Raw genomic sequence first — 19,861 nt, forward strand, 5'->3', positions numbered from 1 at the left:
CACAGGACTGAAATAACCGGTTTGTGATGGAAACGGTTTGCAGTGGACAGACAAGTAGCTCCATTAAAGTATTCAGGGTTAACGGCAGGTAACCGCTCATCTGCTGTGTGAGCTTGATAATCAGGCCATGGTAACAGAAAGAAAGAAGGGCAATTCCATGCATGTGGTTATTTCCATTCACTAAATTGGAGGTTGGAAGGAGCAACGGCGTTTGGCGAAGCCCCTGAACTGCAGTGAGTATTGCGACTGGAATCCTCACCTCCCTTCAAATCCTCACCTCCACCTGCAGGCTTGAATGCCTGGAGGATTCTCCCAAGAGTTCCCTTCCACCGTGTTTGTACCATGTTGGGCTGCTGTCCCTGACTGTTTCCTCGGTGCTTCATTCTTATTTCAAAACAACAGACATCGCCTTGTTGCTTTGACGTGTGCCAAAATCTGGGCTCACGATTTCTGTAGCATCGCTCGTATTCAGCGATAAGGCGCTGAACTCCTCTCTGAGGAGGTGTTCCAGAATCCAGACTGAGGTGGCTTGAGACAACAGCAGCCTTTTCAACATGTGTAAATCCCCACCCCACCCCCTTAGAATTGAGGGTACGCCATATTTTTTAGCTGAGAAGTCGGGGGGGGGGGGACCAGCAGGCAGGGAGATGACATCATTAGCAGCCAATGAGTGAGCTCAGTCCATGCCTGTGCTTCTAAAGGCAGCCTGTGTTTTACACAGCACGGTGGAAGGTACATATTAAATACAGTTTTGTTCTCTGTACCTCCGATTCCTGGCCATTTGCACGCTGCTGCCGCTTGAAGTAGTTCCAGATAATTGGGCTTCATTGGCGAAGCTTTTATAATTGTGCCTTGGTAACAGGCATATCGAATCATGTTGTCAGGCTGTTTTCTCTCCATGCGTGCTGCCTGAAACATTTCACAAACACTTAATACGTTGGTGACATATTCAGCGCCAGTCCCGTCCCGTTTTGTGGTTTGCACCTTCTTGTTATCATTTGCCAGTTTACTGTGCCTGGTAAGGGACAAATTTATACATCAGCATTTATTCAAGCATTGCTGCCACTGCCTGAAGTGGCTTTGTTATTTGCTGGGAGTAGCTGAAAGATACTTGAATCGTGAAAACACTGGATCTGTTTTTCATATCCTGTCTTGATAAAACGGAGGGATTTTGATACTCTTGTAAAGAGTCTGGGCTGTGGGTGTGGAGAGGGCATGCCCCACTGAGAACATCGCCTGGGCAGGACTATTGAAATGGGTGGCAGGATCACAAAAGCACATTTTTTAGCAGTGCGTTCCGACAAGCGATTTAAGAACACAGTTAGAATGCTACGGAAACGTTTGTCATGATTCTAATAGGGAAGGAAAGAGAGAAGGAACCAGCAGAAACTCCATTGAATCTCTTGCATGTGAGGAAACCAGCTCTGGAGACACACCCACAGATCCTTAAGCGGCGATTCTGTGCACATTTACCTGGGAGGTATCCCCATCCATTAAATAAAAGGTGATTTATTTCAGAATTAGCACGATGCACCTCTCCAGTAGAGAAGGAGGAGGAGAGGACCATAGATATTGTTTTGAACTCCTTGGAGGAAAGGCAAGATAAAACCTGCAATAGATGGATCACCCAGTTTAGCTTTCTTCTCTCCAGTATATCAAGGTATAAGGAGGGCGGGGGGCGGAATCCTGACTCCTCTGAAGAAACCACTTCTGATCCTTTCTAGTTTGTTTCAGTCGTGGCTTGTATGACTTCACCAGGATTAATTCATCTATTAAACACCAGGAGTAATTCATCTATTCCAGTTGTGAACCTGACCATCATTTTGTGTTGCATAGAAATGCCCACGAGCAGTGTTGTATTCCATAGTCATAGCTCTAGGAGTCTCAATCAGGCTGGGGCCTTTTCTACCCTGGCCCCAACCTGGTGGAAAACTAGTGAGATCAAGACCCGGCAGGACTTCAAACCATTCTGCAGGACACGTAAAACAGCAGTTCCGTCAGGCCTATGGTTGAGGCCTGGAGTTACATCTAAACATTTGCTGGTTTGCTTATCTAATCTTGCCTAACCTGATTTACACCCTGGAGATTATTTTTCTGCCTACCGCCCCCCTCCTTTTGTTAAGGATATGGCACTGGGAAATTAGTTTTAAATTTATATATTTTAAAAACGTTGTGCAGCTTTATACAATGGAAAAAAACCCGACTTTATCATTGTGATCTTGCTAAAGATCTGTTCGGTTGAACTAGTGTTATATGTAGATAGTGGTGATGATGATAAACAACAATAGGCTTACTAATAATAGTAGTATTGTGAAATACTCATGCCCTTCCTAATAACCCGTAGGCCTGAGCAGGATTCTTAGAAGAGCTGTGTAGGATGACTGTCTTCCTATGACAAATATAAGGTTGACTTTTGTCTTTAAATGAGATTATCTTTTCCTCCCCTGTTTCTTATGCAAGACTGTGGCACTGGAGACCTGGTGGCCAAGAGGACACGGAAACCAGACCGGATACAACATGGCGACAGTATTCATTATAGAGGGAGGATACAAGATTGAGAAGATTTCAAAGGTGTGCCAACTCTCCTGCTTAAAATAGCACAAGCAGAGTAATCTCTCCTCTTTGTGTGTGCTCCCCAGGAAGATTGTTCTGATTTAAGACATTACGTTTGTCAAGCTGTTTCAGTTCCATGGGCCCATTGGGCGCAAGGTTGCAGCCAGAGCTGGGGTGACCCATGGATTTCCTGACGCTGATGACCACTCCTATTCTGGCTACACATTCCAGTGCTGGTAATTAAGAACTGTTTGGGGTGAGAGTGTTGGGCTAGGACAGGGGTGGGCAAACTGTGGCCCTCCAGATGTCCATGGACTACAATTGCATTCGCTGGAAGGGGTTCATGGGAATTGTAGTCCATGGACATCTGGAGGGCCACAGTTTGCCCACCCCTGGGCTAGGATCTGGGAGATAATGGGTTCAAATCCACACTCTTCTGCAACCTGGTGCTCTCTCTTCTCTCACAGGATTCATCTTGCAAGGATAAGCACAGGGGAAGAGAGTGATCTCAGCTTGCTCTGGTTCCCCACAGGAGGGACAAGATCAAGTGCCTAAATAAAGAAATAATTCCAGAGGGGTAGCCATATTGGTCCATTGTGGCAAAAGTAAGGAGGTTTGTAGGGACACCTTCAAGGCTTGCTGAATTTTAATTTCAACACAGACTTTTGCAAACTAGCAAGAAGCAGGCTCCCGTCTGTGAAAGCTTATGTTGGAGTTAAATTTTCTAAGCCTTGTAGATGGGAGTGGACTCCTTAAGTTTCAATGAAAATGTGCCTTGTCTTGTAGGAACATGAAAGGGAAGGTTTGGGATTTCCCCCTTGCGTTTGTCTGTGTCTCCCTAGAATGGGCCTCATCACATGAGCAGCGTCTGCATCAGGGGTGACTGGGAACATGTGGAGCTGATGGGCACAGAGCAAGGGCTCCTTCTATGGGCCCCTAATGTTTTCTCTGCATGAAATAGTCATTTACAAACATTACAACCCCCACACACAGCTGGCTGTCACAAAGAAAGTGGTTTTCCACAGAACTGCAGCATTTGTCTTGGCTCTGAGAAGTTAGAAGAGGGGCTGAGTTCCTCAGCTGGCAGCCAGCTTTCACCTCTGCTTTAGCACCTTCCCAACCAGTCAGACTGGGAGACAAATTACAGCTGCTTTGAAATTCAAAAGAGGGAAAGGTGTTTCATTAAAAGCTTGCAGCTCTGATTTCTAAGTCCTGCAATGGTGCGAGGTGTAGGACCCTCGGCACTGGATATCTCTGACTTAGAGATGGGATTGTGTACATTCAGGGTAACTTCTTACCAGTCATCTTTGCAGTCATCTGTCAAAATAATGTGGGCACATGTGTATATTGGATTGAAAGCTTCTCATGTAAACCCTTGCACTTTTTGTGTGGGGGGGGGGGAGAGGAGAGGAAGGGAAGACTTGGTTTATTGTAAAGGGCTTCCCTTTGTAATTTTGTACCAAGGGGGGGGGGATACATTGGGTTCTTCATGGAGATTCAAGGTGGGCAGGAGGGAGGAATCTCATCAAAACAATTCACATATGCAGAGGGGGCAATTTTGGACAAACCCCTCCACCTCCTTCTGCAGCAGTCAGCAAGTCCTGCTATTCTTGGGGATCACCTGCCCCCCCCCATTGGGGGCATTTCAGGCTGTAGTAGAAGTAAAGATTTTGGGAAATTGCAGTTATGTGCACAGAAGTCCTTTTGAACACCAAAGTTTTAGACAGGATCTAACCCAGAGTGAGGAGGGATCTCTGCTCACGGGCCCAGTTCACCACAGGAGTTAGGAATATTAATGATATGATTACATTTAAGAAGGAAAGAGGAATCTATTGTCGTTTACTGTTGCCTTTATATCTTTCTCGTCTGTCTTTATATCTTTCCCCCCTTCCATCAGTACGGCTGATGGCTTAATAGCATATAAAATTATTGCGATACACCAAGGCTAGAGGGCTGGTTAATGATTTCCTGCACAGCAGGGTCTCCTTGCTTTGTGGAACAATTCTCCTCCCCTGTTAGAAACGGTGATTTTAGACACTAATTTGTATACTCGCCTCGTTGTTCTAAAGATCTTGGAATATATCTTTTAAAATGGGATGACTGTAACGTGTGTTGCTAGCACATCCACAGATCACTTGGGTATTGTGCTCTCGTTACACCATAGCAGTGATTTGCAACTGCATTATCCTGCATGGGCAAGGCAGTCTGGTGGCAAACAATTGCTGTTCTGTGATTAGAGCGCCATGCCCAGTGAGGTGCGTATGCAGCCCAGTAACACGGGGAGCTTTACAATCGAGAAATGTGACTAGAGACCCCTTTCTATATTTAAAGCGCTTATGCACCTTCTCCCTGCTTAAAGCGTATGAGGCACTGTATTATCTCTAAAACATAGGGTTGAGGCCAGTATGCGTGGAAGAACCACATATGGGCCTCCCCTACTTACCGATTTGGACACCTACATCCCCGCCTGAGAGCCAGCTTGGTGTAGTGGTTAGGAATGTGGACTTCTAATCTGTTGAGCCGGGTTTGATTCTACACTTCCCCACATGCATCCAGCTGGGTGAACTTGGGCTCGCCACAGCACTGATAAAACTGTTCTGACCGAGCAGTGATATCAGGGCTCTCTCAGCCTCACCTCCCTCACAGGGTGTCTGTGTGGGGAGAGGAAAGGGAAGGTGACTGTAAGCTGCTTTGAGACTCCTTCGGGTAGAGAAAAGCTGCATATAAGAACCAACTCTTCTTCTTCAGTAGTATCAGGGCTCTCTCAGCCTCACCTCCCTTGCAGGGTGTCTGTTGTGGGGAGAGGAAAGGGAAGGTGACTGTAAGCTGCTTTGAGACTCCTTCGGGTAGAGAAAAGCTGCATATAAGAACCAACTCTTCTTCTTCAGTAGTATCAGGGCTCTCTCAGCCTCACCTCCCTTGCAGGGTGTCTGTTGTGGGGAGAGGAAAGGGAAGGTGACTTTAAGATGCTTTGAGACTCCTTCGGGTAGAGAAAAGCTGCATATAAGAACCAACTCTTCTTCTTCAGTAGTATCAGGGCTCTCTCAGCCTCACCTCCCTTGCAGGGTGTCTGTTGTGGGGAGAGGAAAGGGAAGGTGACTGTAAGCTGCTTTGAGACTCCTTCGGGTAGAGAAAAGCTGCATATAAGAACCAACTCTTCTTCTTCAGTAGTATCAGGGCTCTCTCAGCCTCACCTCTCCTTCGGGTAGAGAAAAGCGGCATATAAGAACCAAGTCTTCTTCTTCTTTACACATAAAAGAACCCATCGAAAAGCTGTGAGATGCTGTGAATGCCCCAATTTGTTCCTCAAGAGTAAAGATTGCTTGCCTGTCTTACACAGCTGCCATTAACCTGTCTATGCTGGAATCTCTTCACAGGTTTATTTTCGAACTGTAGAACTCGTAGAAGAGCCCATTCCCGGGTCACCTGGCTTAAGTTTTTATTTCAGAATCAATGGACTTCCCATCTTTATGAAGGGATCCAACTGGGTCCCGGCTGATTCTTTTCAAGACAGAGTGACCTCCAAAATGTGAGTCTGGGTGAACAGTCTTTAGACATGTTGCAGATGTACAGAATTTGCTTTTACCTATTGATGCTGTTTCAGACATCCTCAGAACGGATCCAATTTTGTGGGTAACATTCTCCTGCAGGATTCTATTGCAGGATTCTAAAATTGTTCAAAATTTTAAAAACCCAAATCCCTCTTTGGGGTAGGCTGCATTTGCTTGAGATTTTAACTTTCTGTAGATGGAGAGGTTTTTGATAAGATTCTTCATGGGCTATGTAGAGCAGGCCGGTGCCCAATGGGGAGACAAGTGGGGTGCAAATGAAGCAATTTTTCCCCAAAAAAGCCCTTCTCTCAAAGGGTGTGATGATGCCATTTCACACTTATCACTGCCTTTCTTCCTGAATTTTGGCTGTGCTCATTCCACAGGTTAAAACTGCTGCTCCAGTCTGCAGCTGATGCTAACATGAACATCCTTCGAGTCTGGGGAGGAGGTGTCTATGAGCAGGATGAGTTCTATGACATCTGTGATGAACTGGGAATCATGGTAACCCAAACCGCCAGGACACGAGAAACGTCAGATTTAAAACTTAGAAATAAATGAGAAACAGCTAATATATTTTTAGAACTTTTTGGGGGATTTTCTCATTAAGAACAAGCTGTTTGGAAAGTCCAATCTGTTAAGCCATTCTGTCCCCCAAAGTAGCGATCCCCAACCTGTGGGCTGCGGACCACATGTGGTCCTTCGACTAATTGGAGGTGGGCCCCGAAGGACGCCTTCTCCCCCCCCCAGCCCTTTACTTCATCCCCCCCCAGCCCTTTACAACGCACTTCATTGTTGTGGCATGTCTGTATCTTATTTTGAAGGGATGTTTAAACATTACCATAGCGATCAGTGAGCGCTAGGGCAGTGGTTGAGAGTAGAGGAGTAAACTACCCCCCCACCGGGCCTCAGTAAAAGGCGTTGAGTGGTCCCTGGTGAGTGGTCCCCGGCGTTGAGTGGTCCCCGGCGTTGAGTGGTCCCCGGTGATAAAAAGGTTGGGGACCACTGCCCCAAAGGACACGAAGCCCCAGTAAGCAACATTTGTCCAGGATCTCCAGTCCCAAGGACAGTAATTTGGTCTTGACCAGTCCCGAGGCTTTTTCGTCCCTGGCCCTGGCCTGGTGGAAAGCTCTGCCAGATGAGATCAGGGCCCTGTCGGACCTTCGACGGTTCCTCAGGGCTTGAAAGACACAGCTGTTCCACCAGGCCTATGGTTGAGGCGGAAAGTAACATTGAGAGCCATTGGTCCCTCTTTCCGACCCCACCAAGCTAAAACTCTTGTGAGGGCTATTTTGTATGGGCCTCCCCTCATGGGAGACAAAGCATAATGGGCCATTTTAATATTTAATTTTGTGTTTTAATATTATAAGCCTAATTGTATATGTATTTTTTTAGCTCATTTCAATACACCCTGAGTTTTTGAAGATAGGACAGAATATAAATTTCAAAATAAATTAATAATAAAATAAATAAGCCACAGGTAGCCAACATGGGCGACACGTGGCAGGGCAGGAGCTCAGGCGTTTGGTGGATCCAAAGAAGTTGATGAGATCTAAAGAGTGGCTCTAGAACAGACACTTTCAGGATCCCACAAAAGGAGCTTTGCGTCTTGAAATTTTCTACCCTGAAAATCTTGATGGTCTCTATGTTTTCCCCTGGACTTGAATCTAGCTCTTCCAAATGTTGGAAGTTTCAAGGAAGCAGTGCCACCTTGAGTAGACTTGCATTGATGTTCAGATGTTTTGGTGTCTGATTCCATCTGCCTTATAAGAGCATTTTGATCTCGCTGTTTCTTCACATAGCCCAGAGACATGGTCCTTCATTCTCTGCTTTACCATCACAAGAGACTGACTAACCCAAGCTAGTCAGCTATTTCAATGGCAGGGTGGGGAATTCTACCTTCTATCACCCAGATCCCATGCAAATAACCCTTTTTGCATTCAACCAAATCTACCTCTTTTGTGAACATGATCAGGCACCTTAATTTTCTGTGACAATTTGTGCACCTCCCTGCCACAGGCAATGCAGAAGATCTCTCTGGCATGACAGAGATGTGCCAAGAAATACGAGGCACACATGCTTGTGTCCCCTGCCCCCTTTACATGGTGGCTTTACCTGAAGCTGCTCTTAGAATTTTAGGATCTTAGAGCAGATATTGTTACTTAGATGATATATGTTTTAATCTTCTCCTTCTTCTGGAAGTCTCCATAGTTTCTCCTTCCCATTTTGTTTCTCATAACAACTCTATGAAGTAGGCTAGGCTGGGTGACTGGCCTGAGATCACATGGGCTATTGTGCACACAATAGATAACGCACTTTCAATGCACTTTTGAAGTAGATTTTCCTGTTCTGCACAGGAAAATCCAGCTGTGAAAGCACATTGAAAGTGCATTATCCCATGTATGCGGAATGGCCCCAGGTGAGCTTCCAGGCGGAGTGGGGTATTAAATGAAGCCTGATACTTTTATCTCCTATGCCGTACCGGTGCTCTGTACTTAACTGTAGCTGTCCTGTATCATTTCCAGTGAGAAAGCTTGTACTGTTAAAGAACCAGGTGGACACTTATGTCTCCCCTTTTTAGAAGTCGGATAATTCTTTAAAAAGAATCAATTCTGGCTCAAGACCAAGCATGATGGATTTCAGCCCTGAAGGTACCTGTTTCAGCAGGTTGCTTGCCAGCATTAATGTGGCTGGGAGGAGGACACCTGCAGCAGAAGCACCGAATAAAAATTCCTGCCTAGCCGTGGGTAGAGGGGGTCTGGACTACAAACTGCAGGAAGCTGTAGAACTGGGGCTAAGTGTATGTCCAGGTTAAGCCCAAGGTCTTTTCTCTCCCTCCTTGGAGCCTGTCCAAATCCTAAGAAGTCTTCATATTTTTCCCCTCCAGAAACAGCCCTAAAACAGAACGTAGCTGCAGCTCAGCGAGGTCTGTGTAAGAAAGGGATGGCGAGGGGCTTGGTTTTAGGAAGTCTGAGACAAGCTGAAATTCAGCCGGATTGTCTCTTACCCCCATCCTAAGAAGAGCTGCATCATAATAATCATTGCCTGCCATGTAGTGGCTACAGGTCCCTGCCTCCCTACCTTTTGAAAGAGTGGTCAGTGTCCTAAGCATTCTACATATGTCCTATCTTGCTTCCATGTTTTGGGCAATGCCACTTGATTTAACATCCTTCAAAGCACATTGATCAATGGCAGCTTTTCTTAACCAGGGTGGTGATTCACAACAGCCCTGGAAGGGTTCCCTGAAGGAGTGGGAGTTCACTACTTTTTAATACATTTTTAAAATTTATTAAACATTTATTGGCTGATATCATATATGGTGATGTCAAACTGCCCCCCCATGGGCAGTGATGGGCCTGGAGGGGTTGGGGAGGGACCCTAGGTGGCCATGTACACAGCTATGCTTCTCAACCATATTCTGCACAATCATGTCACTTCTGGGGTTTCTTGAAGCCTGAAAAATGTTTCAGGAGTTTCTCAACAGTAAAATAAAATTGGGAAAAGCTGGTCCATTCATTCATTCATTCATTCATTCATTCATTCATTCATTCACATTTATATACCACCCTCCCTGAATGGGCTTAGGAGATTGTAAGGCTGCTTAGGAGGACACTGTGGGAATCTTTTTGATCCCAGCCCTAAGAAAGTAGCCCTTTCCCTCCAACCTTCCCAACAGCTCTTATACAAACCCTCCTCTTCCAGCTGTGGTAGAGGGAAGCCCCATGGCTGCTCTTTCACCTGCCTGTCTGTTCCTTGGAGGCTAAAAACTCCACATCTTCCAAATCTTCTGGGTAGCCCTTTGAAATCAGCCTGGACTGAGAGACTGTCATTAAATCAGGCCTAACTTTAATACTTTATGGGAGCTTTAGAATATCTTAATCTGTTTTTGGTAAGAGGGGGGAAGCATTAAATGAAAAGATTGTATTTTAGTAGCTGGAGAATGTGTCCATGGAGAAAATGACAATTGGTTTACTTTTGTCCTTTTTGTCTCTTAACTTCTTAGATTTGGCAGGATTTTATGTTTGCTTGTGCCCTTTACCCAGCTGACCAGAGCTACTTAGACTCAGTAAGAACCGAAATTACTCATCAGGTAAGGGTTTCAGTCCAGCAAGATTACAAACCTGAATGTACACTTACTTCATCTTGGCTTGTGTGTCATGCACTCGTGTGCTTTGGTAAGCACTCCTGGATGAAACAGGAAAAAACAAAGAAAGACTGACGGTTACTTTACAGTAGTTTGGGGGCAGATCTGGACAAGACCATCTCATAGGAAAGAAAGTTCCATCTATCTCTTGACATTTCCAGCATTGTTCTATGTGGTTTTCATGTGCTTTCTCTGTGTCCTTTGGAATTAGATACCATCTGAAAAATGTTTTATACCAATTTTCCCTGACTGTAAATTAGATATCTTTTCCCCATAGTCATTCCCTTTGTTGCATAGATATCTGTTTTTTAAGACTTTGCATCCACTTAATCATACATTTTTTTCTCTTCTTCATCTTCTGTTTCTAGTAGAATAAAATCTTATATATTAATCATAGTAAATGCTCTTTTTGTTTTATAATCAGCTGCTCAAATTCAGTCGCATCTCTCATTTATTTAAAATATTATATGATTTCTATGCCGCTCTTCCCCAAAGACTCAGAATGGCTAATAACATAACATTTGTAATAAAAGAGCATTTGTAATAAAACCAAGTAAACATTTTATATTTAAAATCATTGTACTTGTAGATTTATAACAAATATTTGTACATTTATAACTCAGTGCTCATGATCTCCTGTAGTATCGAGACTAATTGATAATCTTTAATATCTTGCCAAAATTTGATTTTCCCTTGAGTGTTAATCATCATGCCATATGTTTAGAAAAATCATATTTCTTCTGTTCTTATCATAATGAGCCTCTACTGGGGACATAATCAAAGAGTTTGAGGGGCTCAATAATTTCTGGCATGTAAACCATATTCTCAAAATTCCATCTCTGATTACATGACTTTTTCTTGTGTTATTATCTTTTTAGTGAATTTCTTTATCTGTAAATAATTGTGTGGTAGGCCTCCTGAATCAATTTCTGCTGATTCTGTTGTTAATATTCTTTGTTTTGAGTTTTAATCCAGTCCACAATCCAGACCAGACCTACTGCTTAGAAATATGATTTTATAGTTGGAACTGCTTATTCTCCTTTTTCCCACCTTGTAATATTTTGGAGCTGATTCTTGTTTTTTTTTGCCATTCCATATATATTCATTTATCTGTCTTTGCCACTACTTCAATATTCTATGTATGTGGGCAACATTTGGGAACAGAAAGTTTAGTTTTGCCAGCACTAACCGAAACCAGAAAGAACATCCTGACATGCTGATATCACCTTGAAATGAGTTTTGGACAAAACTCTCTGGTTTGAGGCTGATTTTTTACCACAAAGCTTTCCAAAAACCAGAGCATGAGCATGCTGGACGTTCTTCTGGATTTGTGCAGGGGGAGCTCCCAGAGTGTGTCTCCTTCCCCCACCAATAGAGCTGCGGTGCCTGACAACCCTAAACTCTTCATCAAATTCCCTTTATGCTATTCTTGTTTACTCTTTATAACTAATATATATATATTTCTATTGCTAGTATAACTAATAAAGGGGATAAAGGAAATCCCTGATGTGATCCTTTTTCTATGTTACTTGCTTCCATTGGTTATCCATTAATTAAAATCTTTGCTTGTTGGTTCAAGTATATGCCATACATCCAGCTCCAGGATGCAGGCTCATAGCCCATTCAATAAGTTAGAACAGAGGACATAAAAAGTGGCTGGCTTTACTTGATGTAGTCCTCATTGTCCATGGAGTGTGGTCAGTTCCTTTGCCAGCTGCTCTCTCCCTTTCCAGTTTGCTCCATCCTCCCTTTCTAGAGTGTGCTGAGTTAAAGATGGATACACCCCAATGGAACCTTTATTATTACTGGAGGGTCACTAGAGTGCCTGGTGCTTGAAAAGCATGATGGTGCAAGGAAGATGGCCTTTGTCTTGCTTCTGCTGCCTCATTGACTCTGGAAGCAACACTGGGGCAAATCCATCCAGCAAACACAGACCTGGCGCAGGAACAAGGATAGATGGGTATGCCAGGGAGGAGTCTGGGATTTATAGGCCACATCCTTGGCATGACAGCTTTGTAGTATTGGTGAGGTAGCCTCATGCTTGAGGTTTGTTTCCTGAAGTAATTCCTGTAAGCCACGTTGGAGTTTTGTGCTTGTTTCTGGGAAGCGTAACATGAAATTCTTGAATTATTTTCAAGTGTGGCTTATCATGGACAACATTGAGCTTCCTCTTGTCTCAAAGCCTCCAGTGAGTAGGAGTTTTCTTTTCAGCAGCTGCAGTGAGAGCTCCCCCTCCTGGCTTCCCCCCTGCTCCTAGTTATGAAGGTTGAAAGCACAGTATTATTAGAGCCACTGATGTGTCATGGGGTTGTTGTTGTTTTTAAACCTAATAATTTTTACTTATTCATCTAAAAATATACAAATATCGCCTGCTTCTGAAGACCCTCTGGGTGGTGGTGGTCTGTATTTGGGAAGCTGCAGCCTCATAATGCGTGAAATGGTCTGCTCTCTCTGGGAGTTTTGTGGCGACAGAAAGCTCATCAAGGAGAATGAGAATGCTACCCCAGCAACAGTTCTGCTTGTTCGGGGAGAAGGAAAAGATTGCTTACCAGCCTCCTGTGCAGTCGTTTTAGTTGGCTGTTTTTTTGTTGAACGTTTACACTCCCCTGGTGAGAATTTCAAGAGGGAAAATGCCGATGCAATTTATTTGCTTTCGTGAGCGGTAGCCTCAGCACTCAAAAGACATGCCAGTACAGGAACGATTAATCCTGCATATTGAAGGAACTGGAAAGTAACTTCATAGGGGCAGGTTTCTTATTCTTTGGAGGGTGGAAACAGCTTGAAAAGTCACTGGAAGTCCTGTTTTTCGCATATAATTGTTAAAAATCGTGTCCCGAGAAATGAGTATTAGCTGCTGACATTCTTTCTTCCTCTGGATTGTTTATTTATTTTTTTAACAGGCGAGCATTTGGAAACTCTGCTCTTTGCTTTTTGTTGTTTTGTTTACTCCCAGGTAAAGAGGCTAAAATCTCACCCGTCTATCATTTTATGGAGCGGGAATAATGAAAACGAAGCTGCGATTGCATGCAACTGGTTTTCCATTCCTCCAGCCGAAATGAGCCTCTATTCCAAAGATTATGTGACCCTCTACGTAAAGAACATCCGAGAAGTGGTTCTTGCTGTAAGTGTCGCCTTTCAGGGGGGCCGTGGACAGGGCTGGTTCTCCAGATGTTTCTTTCAAGCCACTGCAACCAAACTGGAGAGGCTAGATTAGTTCCCTGCCAGCTGTGCTGTGGAAATCAATGGCCGTGGCTTCTTGGACCTGGCCTATGTAGCCTTGAAGGCAGCAGACAGTTCTTGAGGCCACAAAATGGTGCCGATAATTTCCACAAGTGAGAGGCTTGCTGCCCATGAGGCTTGCTGCCTTCTTACTTCTCCAGGACTGTTTATGCACTGGGAACTTCACTGCCCCTGCTCCCGTGCAGGAGCACAAATCAGGGGCAGATGAAGCACCCCGGGCCAAATGCTCCCCTGTGTGAGTGCAGGAAGAGGTGGGGCAACCTGCCACAACTAAAACTCCAGCCTGCAGCCCAGCAGGAAACCTCCAGTGCATAAACGGTCCAGCTGCAGCCCAAATGCTGCTCCTGGGGGACAGGATCTGGAACAAGCACTGGTGTTGGCAGTAGACTTTGGAAAGGGCTGTCAAGGAGCAGCTGACTTATGGCATCCCCATAGGGCTTCAAGGCAAGAGCTGGTCTGCATAACAACAGTAGGCTGCCTTGCGGATGTCCCATCCAGGTTTTTTTTTATCCTTGTAACAGGTCCTCTCAGCAGAGCCTGTTGCAAGGATATTGCTTTTTCCCAGCACTCGGCATAACAGATGGGAAACGGTCGTGCTTCAGTGATGCTAAACCTCACTGCTTGCAAAGACCTTGATAGTCCCTCCGCAGAATCAGTTTTACTATGCTGATAAAGGTATCTTCTTTAAATGAAAATAAATTTGGCCTTGCATAATATTTCCTCCTTGTACCTGTCTCACAGTCTGTATTCTCCCCTTCCCCCCCCAAGCATATCGCTTGGACCGTTTAATGGCTGACCGATAAACTGCACCCAAACAGATCGCTTTCCTTCACATGCTGAAATGTAGAGAGTCGTTATTTCGCCGCTGAGCGTGGGGCTCCAGGAAACAGGCATTTTGTTGCATGTTAGCAAAGCAAAAATGGTGGGGCGCGTAGAAGAAAGAGGCAGTGACTCGGCAGCTCAGGGGTTGGAAACTCTGGCTTTTTGATTTCACTTGTTCTAGCAAGATTTTTATAGGAGGACTTTATCACCGTTTTTATGGGACTGCCTCTCATTAAATCCAGGAGGACAAGAGCCGTCCTTATATTCCCTCCAGCCCTACCAATGGATGGAAGACGGTTAAGGAAGGCTGGCTCTCCCATAACCCTTACGACACTCATTACGGAGATACCCATTACTACAATTACCTCAGCGACTGCTGGGACTGGACCACATACCCCAGGGCTCGATTTGCCTCGGAGTACGGCTTTCAGTCCTGGCCTTCCTTCAGCACCCTGGCTAAGGTAAGGAAAGGCCTGGTCCTTTCCCTCACTTGCAGATGCTCTGCGTCTAATGTCTACCGGTGACCTCTGGCTGTGAATTCCCCTTCTTGGCTTTTGACATGCAATCTCTGCCTGGCTCTCCTTTCTCATGAGCTAAGAACCGAACTGCATATTAAACTCCTGACCCCCGGATGTATCTTCGGATGCTTGGCAGATTTGTATGTGCCCAGAGTTTGCAAGTCTGTCTAAGAGGCAAGTTCCAAAGGCAGATTATACTTCTGAGATGTCAGTGCCCTCAACACGGATGTTGTAAAATGGAAACCGGAAGTGCAGCTTTATGGTAAAGTATCAGCTTGATTGCTCTGTGGTGGCCAGAGTCAAGAAATGGTCATCCCCGACTTCCAAGCAGGACTCATCTCATCATGAAATTGCACTTGCTTTGACCATTGTTTAGTCAGCTTAAATTACTCTCTTCCCTCCTAGAGAGAGAATTACTCAATTCAACCAATGCTTTTAATTCCAGTATGCACACCCATGTAAGTGCATGCACACAGGGACAAAGGGTTTTCGGCTGCAACATTATTCTTCATGAGTACAACAAAATCAGATTCCAGTAGCACCTTTTAAGACCAACAAAGATTTATTCAAGGTGTGAGCTTTCAAATGCAAGAACTCAGAGTGCTCGCACTTGAAAGCTCACGCCTTGAATAAATCTTTGTTGGTCTTAAAGGTGCTACTGGACTCTGATTTTGTTGTGCTACTTCAGACCAACACGGTTACTCATTTGAATCTATCTTCATGAGTACTTCCCCCAAAAGTACATTGGAAGATCTCAGAGAGAAGGGTTTGAGGAAGGCTGTGATATGTGAAATTGCTTTTGAAAAGGAAATCATTTTTGTCTTTGTTCCCAGTCCCAACAAGCTTGCAACATTACAATTGGATTTCTTAATTTAAAAAAATAAAATAAAATTATTGATTAAGGTGTTCAGCGCAGACTTAAAAAGCAGTAAACAAATAGGGAAAACAGCCCCTCCACTCTGCTCTGGACCCAATCTACCTTTTTCCTGTGTGGTATTCAATCACCGGATTTCAACTATTAACATTCCAATAGATAAGTAATTGTGACAAATGCAAACATTTCTGTGCACACAAGGCCTTTCCCCCAGAAAAAGTGACCAGAAAGGCAGCATGCACTGCCGCCGCGGCAGTGTGGCGGTGGTGTGGCAGCAGTGTAGCAGCCTCCCTCCCTCCCTCCCTCCTATCTTGTCCAAGGACCTTGGCGGCTGCACCCGGTGATGGGAGGCTGTGCGCATAGTGCGTCCTCCCACCCCACGTGCAGGATTCTTGCCCAGCCTGCCCTCCTTCCCTTTCTCCCCACGGGCCTCCCTCGCCACACCCGGAAGGAAGGGTGGCCGCAGGGAAATGCATGGGCGCAGGCCCAGAGGATGGTGCGGGACAATTTGGCAACTGCCCGTGACACGGGGCATTTGGGGGGAACCCGGGGCAGTCCCACCATTTGCAGGGCGGATGGTCATGTTATCCTTGTTTCAGACTTCCTGTGGGTTCTATGGGTTTTACCTACCCCCAACTGGGTTTGAAGACAAAATGTTAAGAAGAGGAAATGTGGGAAGGGAGGAGTTGGGGAATGGTGCTTAAAGCAAAGAACTTCGACCCCCATGTTCACGAGGGTATACTCTGCTTGAGTTGTTTGCGGTGGCCATTTTCCAACAGGTGTCGTCTGAGGAGGACTGGTCTTACACCAGCAACTTCTCCCTCCATCGGCAGCACCATGCTAAGGGTAACGACCAAATGCTTCAACAGGCCGGGCTACATTTTAAGCTGCCTCGGGGAACCCAGTTGCTCGAGAACTTCAAACACACCATCTACCTCACTCAGGTAAGAATTTAGCCAAACCCGAGACGTGAAACTGTATAGCCTTTGTGTGGTGCAGAGAATCCCTTGGCTTATAAAAGACTAGATGTCAAAGAGCCGGATTCTACCGTAATCCACTCCCCCCTGGCTGTTGAATGTACAGGGGGATTTTTTAAAGATGTAAGCATTGACTCGAAGAGCCTCTTGTGGCACAGAGTGGTAAGGCAGCCGTCTGAAAGCTTTGCTCATGAGGCTGGGAGTTCAATCCCAGCAGCCGGCTCAAGGTTGACTCAGCCTCCCATCCTTCCGAGGTCGGTAAAATGAGTACCCAGCTTGCTGCTGGGGGGGGGGGGTAAACGGTAATGACTGGGGAAGGGAATGGCAAACCACCCCGTATTGAGTCTGCCAGGAAAACGCTAGAGGGCGTCACCCCAAGGGTTAGACATGACTCGGTGCTTGCACAGGGGATACCTTTACCTTTAAGCATTGACTCGCACAAGTTCCCCCTCCTCCAGGCTGAAGTGGTTCAGCCCTGGAAGGATTTTGCCATGTGATCTGTTTATATGTAGGCCACGTCAAAATGACCCACGATCTTTTGCAGTTCCAGAATTACTTTAGAACTTGATGTGGGGTGTGTGTCTCCTTTGCCGACTTAGGTCACGCAGGCTCAGTGTATCAAGATGGAAACCGAGTTCTATCGCCGCAGCCAAAGTGAGATAATCGGTGGCGAGGGCCGGACCATGGGGGCCCTGTATTGGCAACTCAACGATATCTGGCAGGGCCCTTCCTGGGCTTCTCTTGGTGAGTTGTGTTGGGCCAAAGCCAAATTGGCAGTTGTGCTCTGTGTGTGTGTGTGTGTGTGTGTGTGTGTGTGTGTGTTCTACATCAGGGGTAGTCAACCTGTGGTCCTCCAGACGTTCATGGACTACAATTCCCATGAGCCCCTGCCAGCTGGCAGGGGCTCATGGGAATTGTAGTCCATGAACGTCTGGAGGACCACAGGTTGACTACCCCTGTTCTACATTACTTTGCATGATGAAGCTACTAAAATGCACCTCAGGAATGAGCAGTACAGCCCTTTTGAGTGGCTGTGCTAAAGCTGGGCGGGGTGATGCCGAAGGGCACATTCTCACCGTTGCTTTGGGTCTCGCCTGCTCGGAGGCGTGTTTGCTGGAGGAGTATTTCCGAGATATTCCCCGCCCCGACAGCTCCTGCAGCCAGCACCTCATTCTGATAAGACAAGTTTTGGAAGGTAGGGGAGAATTCAAAACGAAGCTTTTAATCCAGTCTTAGATTTAGGCTTCCCTTTTCCGCAGGATGTAGTGGTTTGTTTTGGTTTGAGCAGAGTCTTCCTCCCCAGGGTCATGGGCTGAAAAAACATGAAAGCAATTTGGATTTAACTGGTGCTCGACTCTTGTATGGGCTGGCAAGATCTTTGTGGGTCTTGTTTCTCAGCTTGCTTCTCGGCCTTACGGTGGCCGCTTGTAACCTTGGGAATGGCGCTCATGCACAGCCTGCGATGCCCACCACTGTCAAGAAGGCAGGTTTATTGCCGTCCGGATGCTTCTACATTACAGTACAGAATCATAGAATTGGAAGGGATCTTCAGGGTCATCTAGTCCAACCCCCTGCAGAATGCAGGAAATTCACAACTAATAGCATGTTGAGGTCTTCTGGAGCACTGTAGCCACTGAGGTCAGGCCCAGTGCAGGAATGTTCAGGCTTTGCTCAGCTTTCTTTACAGTAAGGGCCATGATCCATCCCACTGCAGGTGCTCCCTGAGAAAATATATGCTGTGAGAAACTAGGAGAAAACCCTTACATACGCATATATACATATATATGAGAGCCAGGGTAGTGCAGAGGCTAGAATGTCAAATTAGGATCTGGGAGACCCAGGTTCGAATCCCCACTCTGCCATGGAAGCTTCGTGGGTGACCTTCATGCACTCTGCCTGACCTTCCTCACAGGGTTGTTGTGAGGCCAACGTGGAAGAGAGGAGGGTGATGCAAACTGCTTTGGGAGGATAGGCAATGTGCAAATGAAGTAAAGAACTCAACACAGCAAACATTATTTGCCACATTATTATCTTGCCATTCCTGTAAGGGCCTCAGCATAGGTAGCTGTCCCTGTTTCCACGTTACCCTCACAACAACTTTGTGAGGTAGGATAGACTAAGGCAGGGGTAGTCAACCCGTGGTCCTCCAGATGTCCATGGACTACAAACGCTGGCAGGGGCTCATGGGAATTGTAGCCCATGGACATCTGGAGGACCACAGGTGGACTACCCCTGGACTAAGGGATGTGGTGACTGGCTCAAGGTCCCCCAGTGAGTCTCATGTCAGAGTTGGGATTTGAACGCGGGTCTTGCAAATCCTAGTTTATCACTATCTTTTTTTTTGTCAGTACTCCCACCCCCTTCCGGACATCCATTAGGATAGTGACCCATCTCTCCTGTGCACTTATCAAGTGGCTAGCTCTCAGTGCCTGACAGCCTTTGACATCTGGTAGTCTCATTACCATGAGCCATGGGCTCCCCCTCCCCCAGAGCGCCATGATTTCCATGGTCAGCTTTGTGGTGCCACAATAGCTCAAGATTCGAGTTATGGCCTCTTATTCGGCTTTGCATTTGAGTTCCATTTAGCCACCTCACTGCATGTTCTTTTTCCAGGGAAGAACAGTGAGGCACAATAGCAATTTCTCAGCTGTTCTCCATGTGACTCAATGTCACCATGACATCTTTGGTCGAAGACACACTGTTTGCTTGACCAGATGACGGTTTTGCTCACAGATTATCCTGCAGGGAGAGGGAAGGTGTTGTCAGCTGTAATTCTGGCTCCTCTTGACAAGAGGTCCAGAGAGCACCTGAAGGAGAGAAAAAGAAAGAGAGAGAGAAATGGTAGTCCCTCCTGTGGTTAATCTTTGAGTGGCCGCGTGGCGTAATGGTGGCCTCGAATCTGGCCTGACTCCCCACTCCTTCTCCACATATAGCCAGCTGGGTGACCTCGGGCCAGTCACAGTTCTCTCAGAGCTCTCTCAGCCTCACCTACCTCACAAGGTGCCTGTTGTAAGGCGAGGAAGGGGATTGTAGCTTCGAGACTCCTTTGGGTCAAGAAAAGTGCTCTTCTTTTCCCTCCTCCTCCTCTTCTTCTGTGATAGAGCCACTTGAAATATGGTTCTGTAAATGGGAGAAAGGTGATGTGCTCAAAGCACGCTTGCTACCAAGTACTACCCCATTGGCTA

At 45.9% G+C, this 19,861-nt stretch overlaps 1 protein-coding gene across 1 annotated transcript in view; it reads left to right on the forward strand.

The window, feature by feature from the left end:
• The window catches only part of MANBA (mannosidase beta), a 63,330-nt gene that overhangs the window by 36,766 nt on the left and 6,703 nt on the right, over window positions 1–19,861 (forward strand). Inside the window, exons 7-14 of the mRNA XM_077300762.1 lie at window positions 2,461–2,571; window positions 5,931–6,082; window positions 6,488–6,605; window positions 10,105–10,191; window positions 13,199–13,366; window positions 14,550–14,768; window positions 16,479–16,643; window positions 17,276–17,420. Coding sequence (XP_077156877.1) covers window positions 2,461–2,571; window positions 5,931–6,082; window positions 6,488–6,605; window positions 10,105–10,191; window positions 13,199–13,366; window positions 14,550–14,768; window positions 16,479–16,643; window positions 17,276–17,420 — 1,165 coding nt within the window. The remainder of the gene's footprint in view (window positions 1–2,460; window positions 2,572–5,930; window positions 6,083–6,487; window positions 6,606–10,104; window positions 10,192–13,198; window positions 13,367–14,549; window positions 14,769–16,478; window positions 16,644–17,275; window positions 17,421–19,861) is intronic.

This window comes from Paroedura picta, chromosome 10 (genome assembly GCF_049243985.1).
Source record: "Paroedura picta isolate Pp20150507F chromosome 10, Ppicta_v3.0, whole genome shotgun sequence".
Taxonomy (NCBI): Eukaryota; Metazoa; Chordata; class Lepidosauria; order Squamata; family Gekkonidae; genus Paroedura; species Paroedura picta.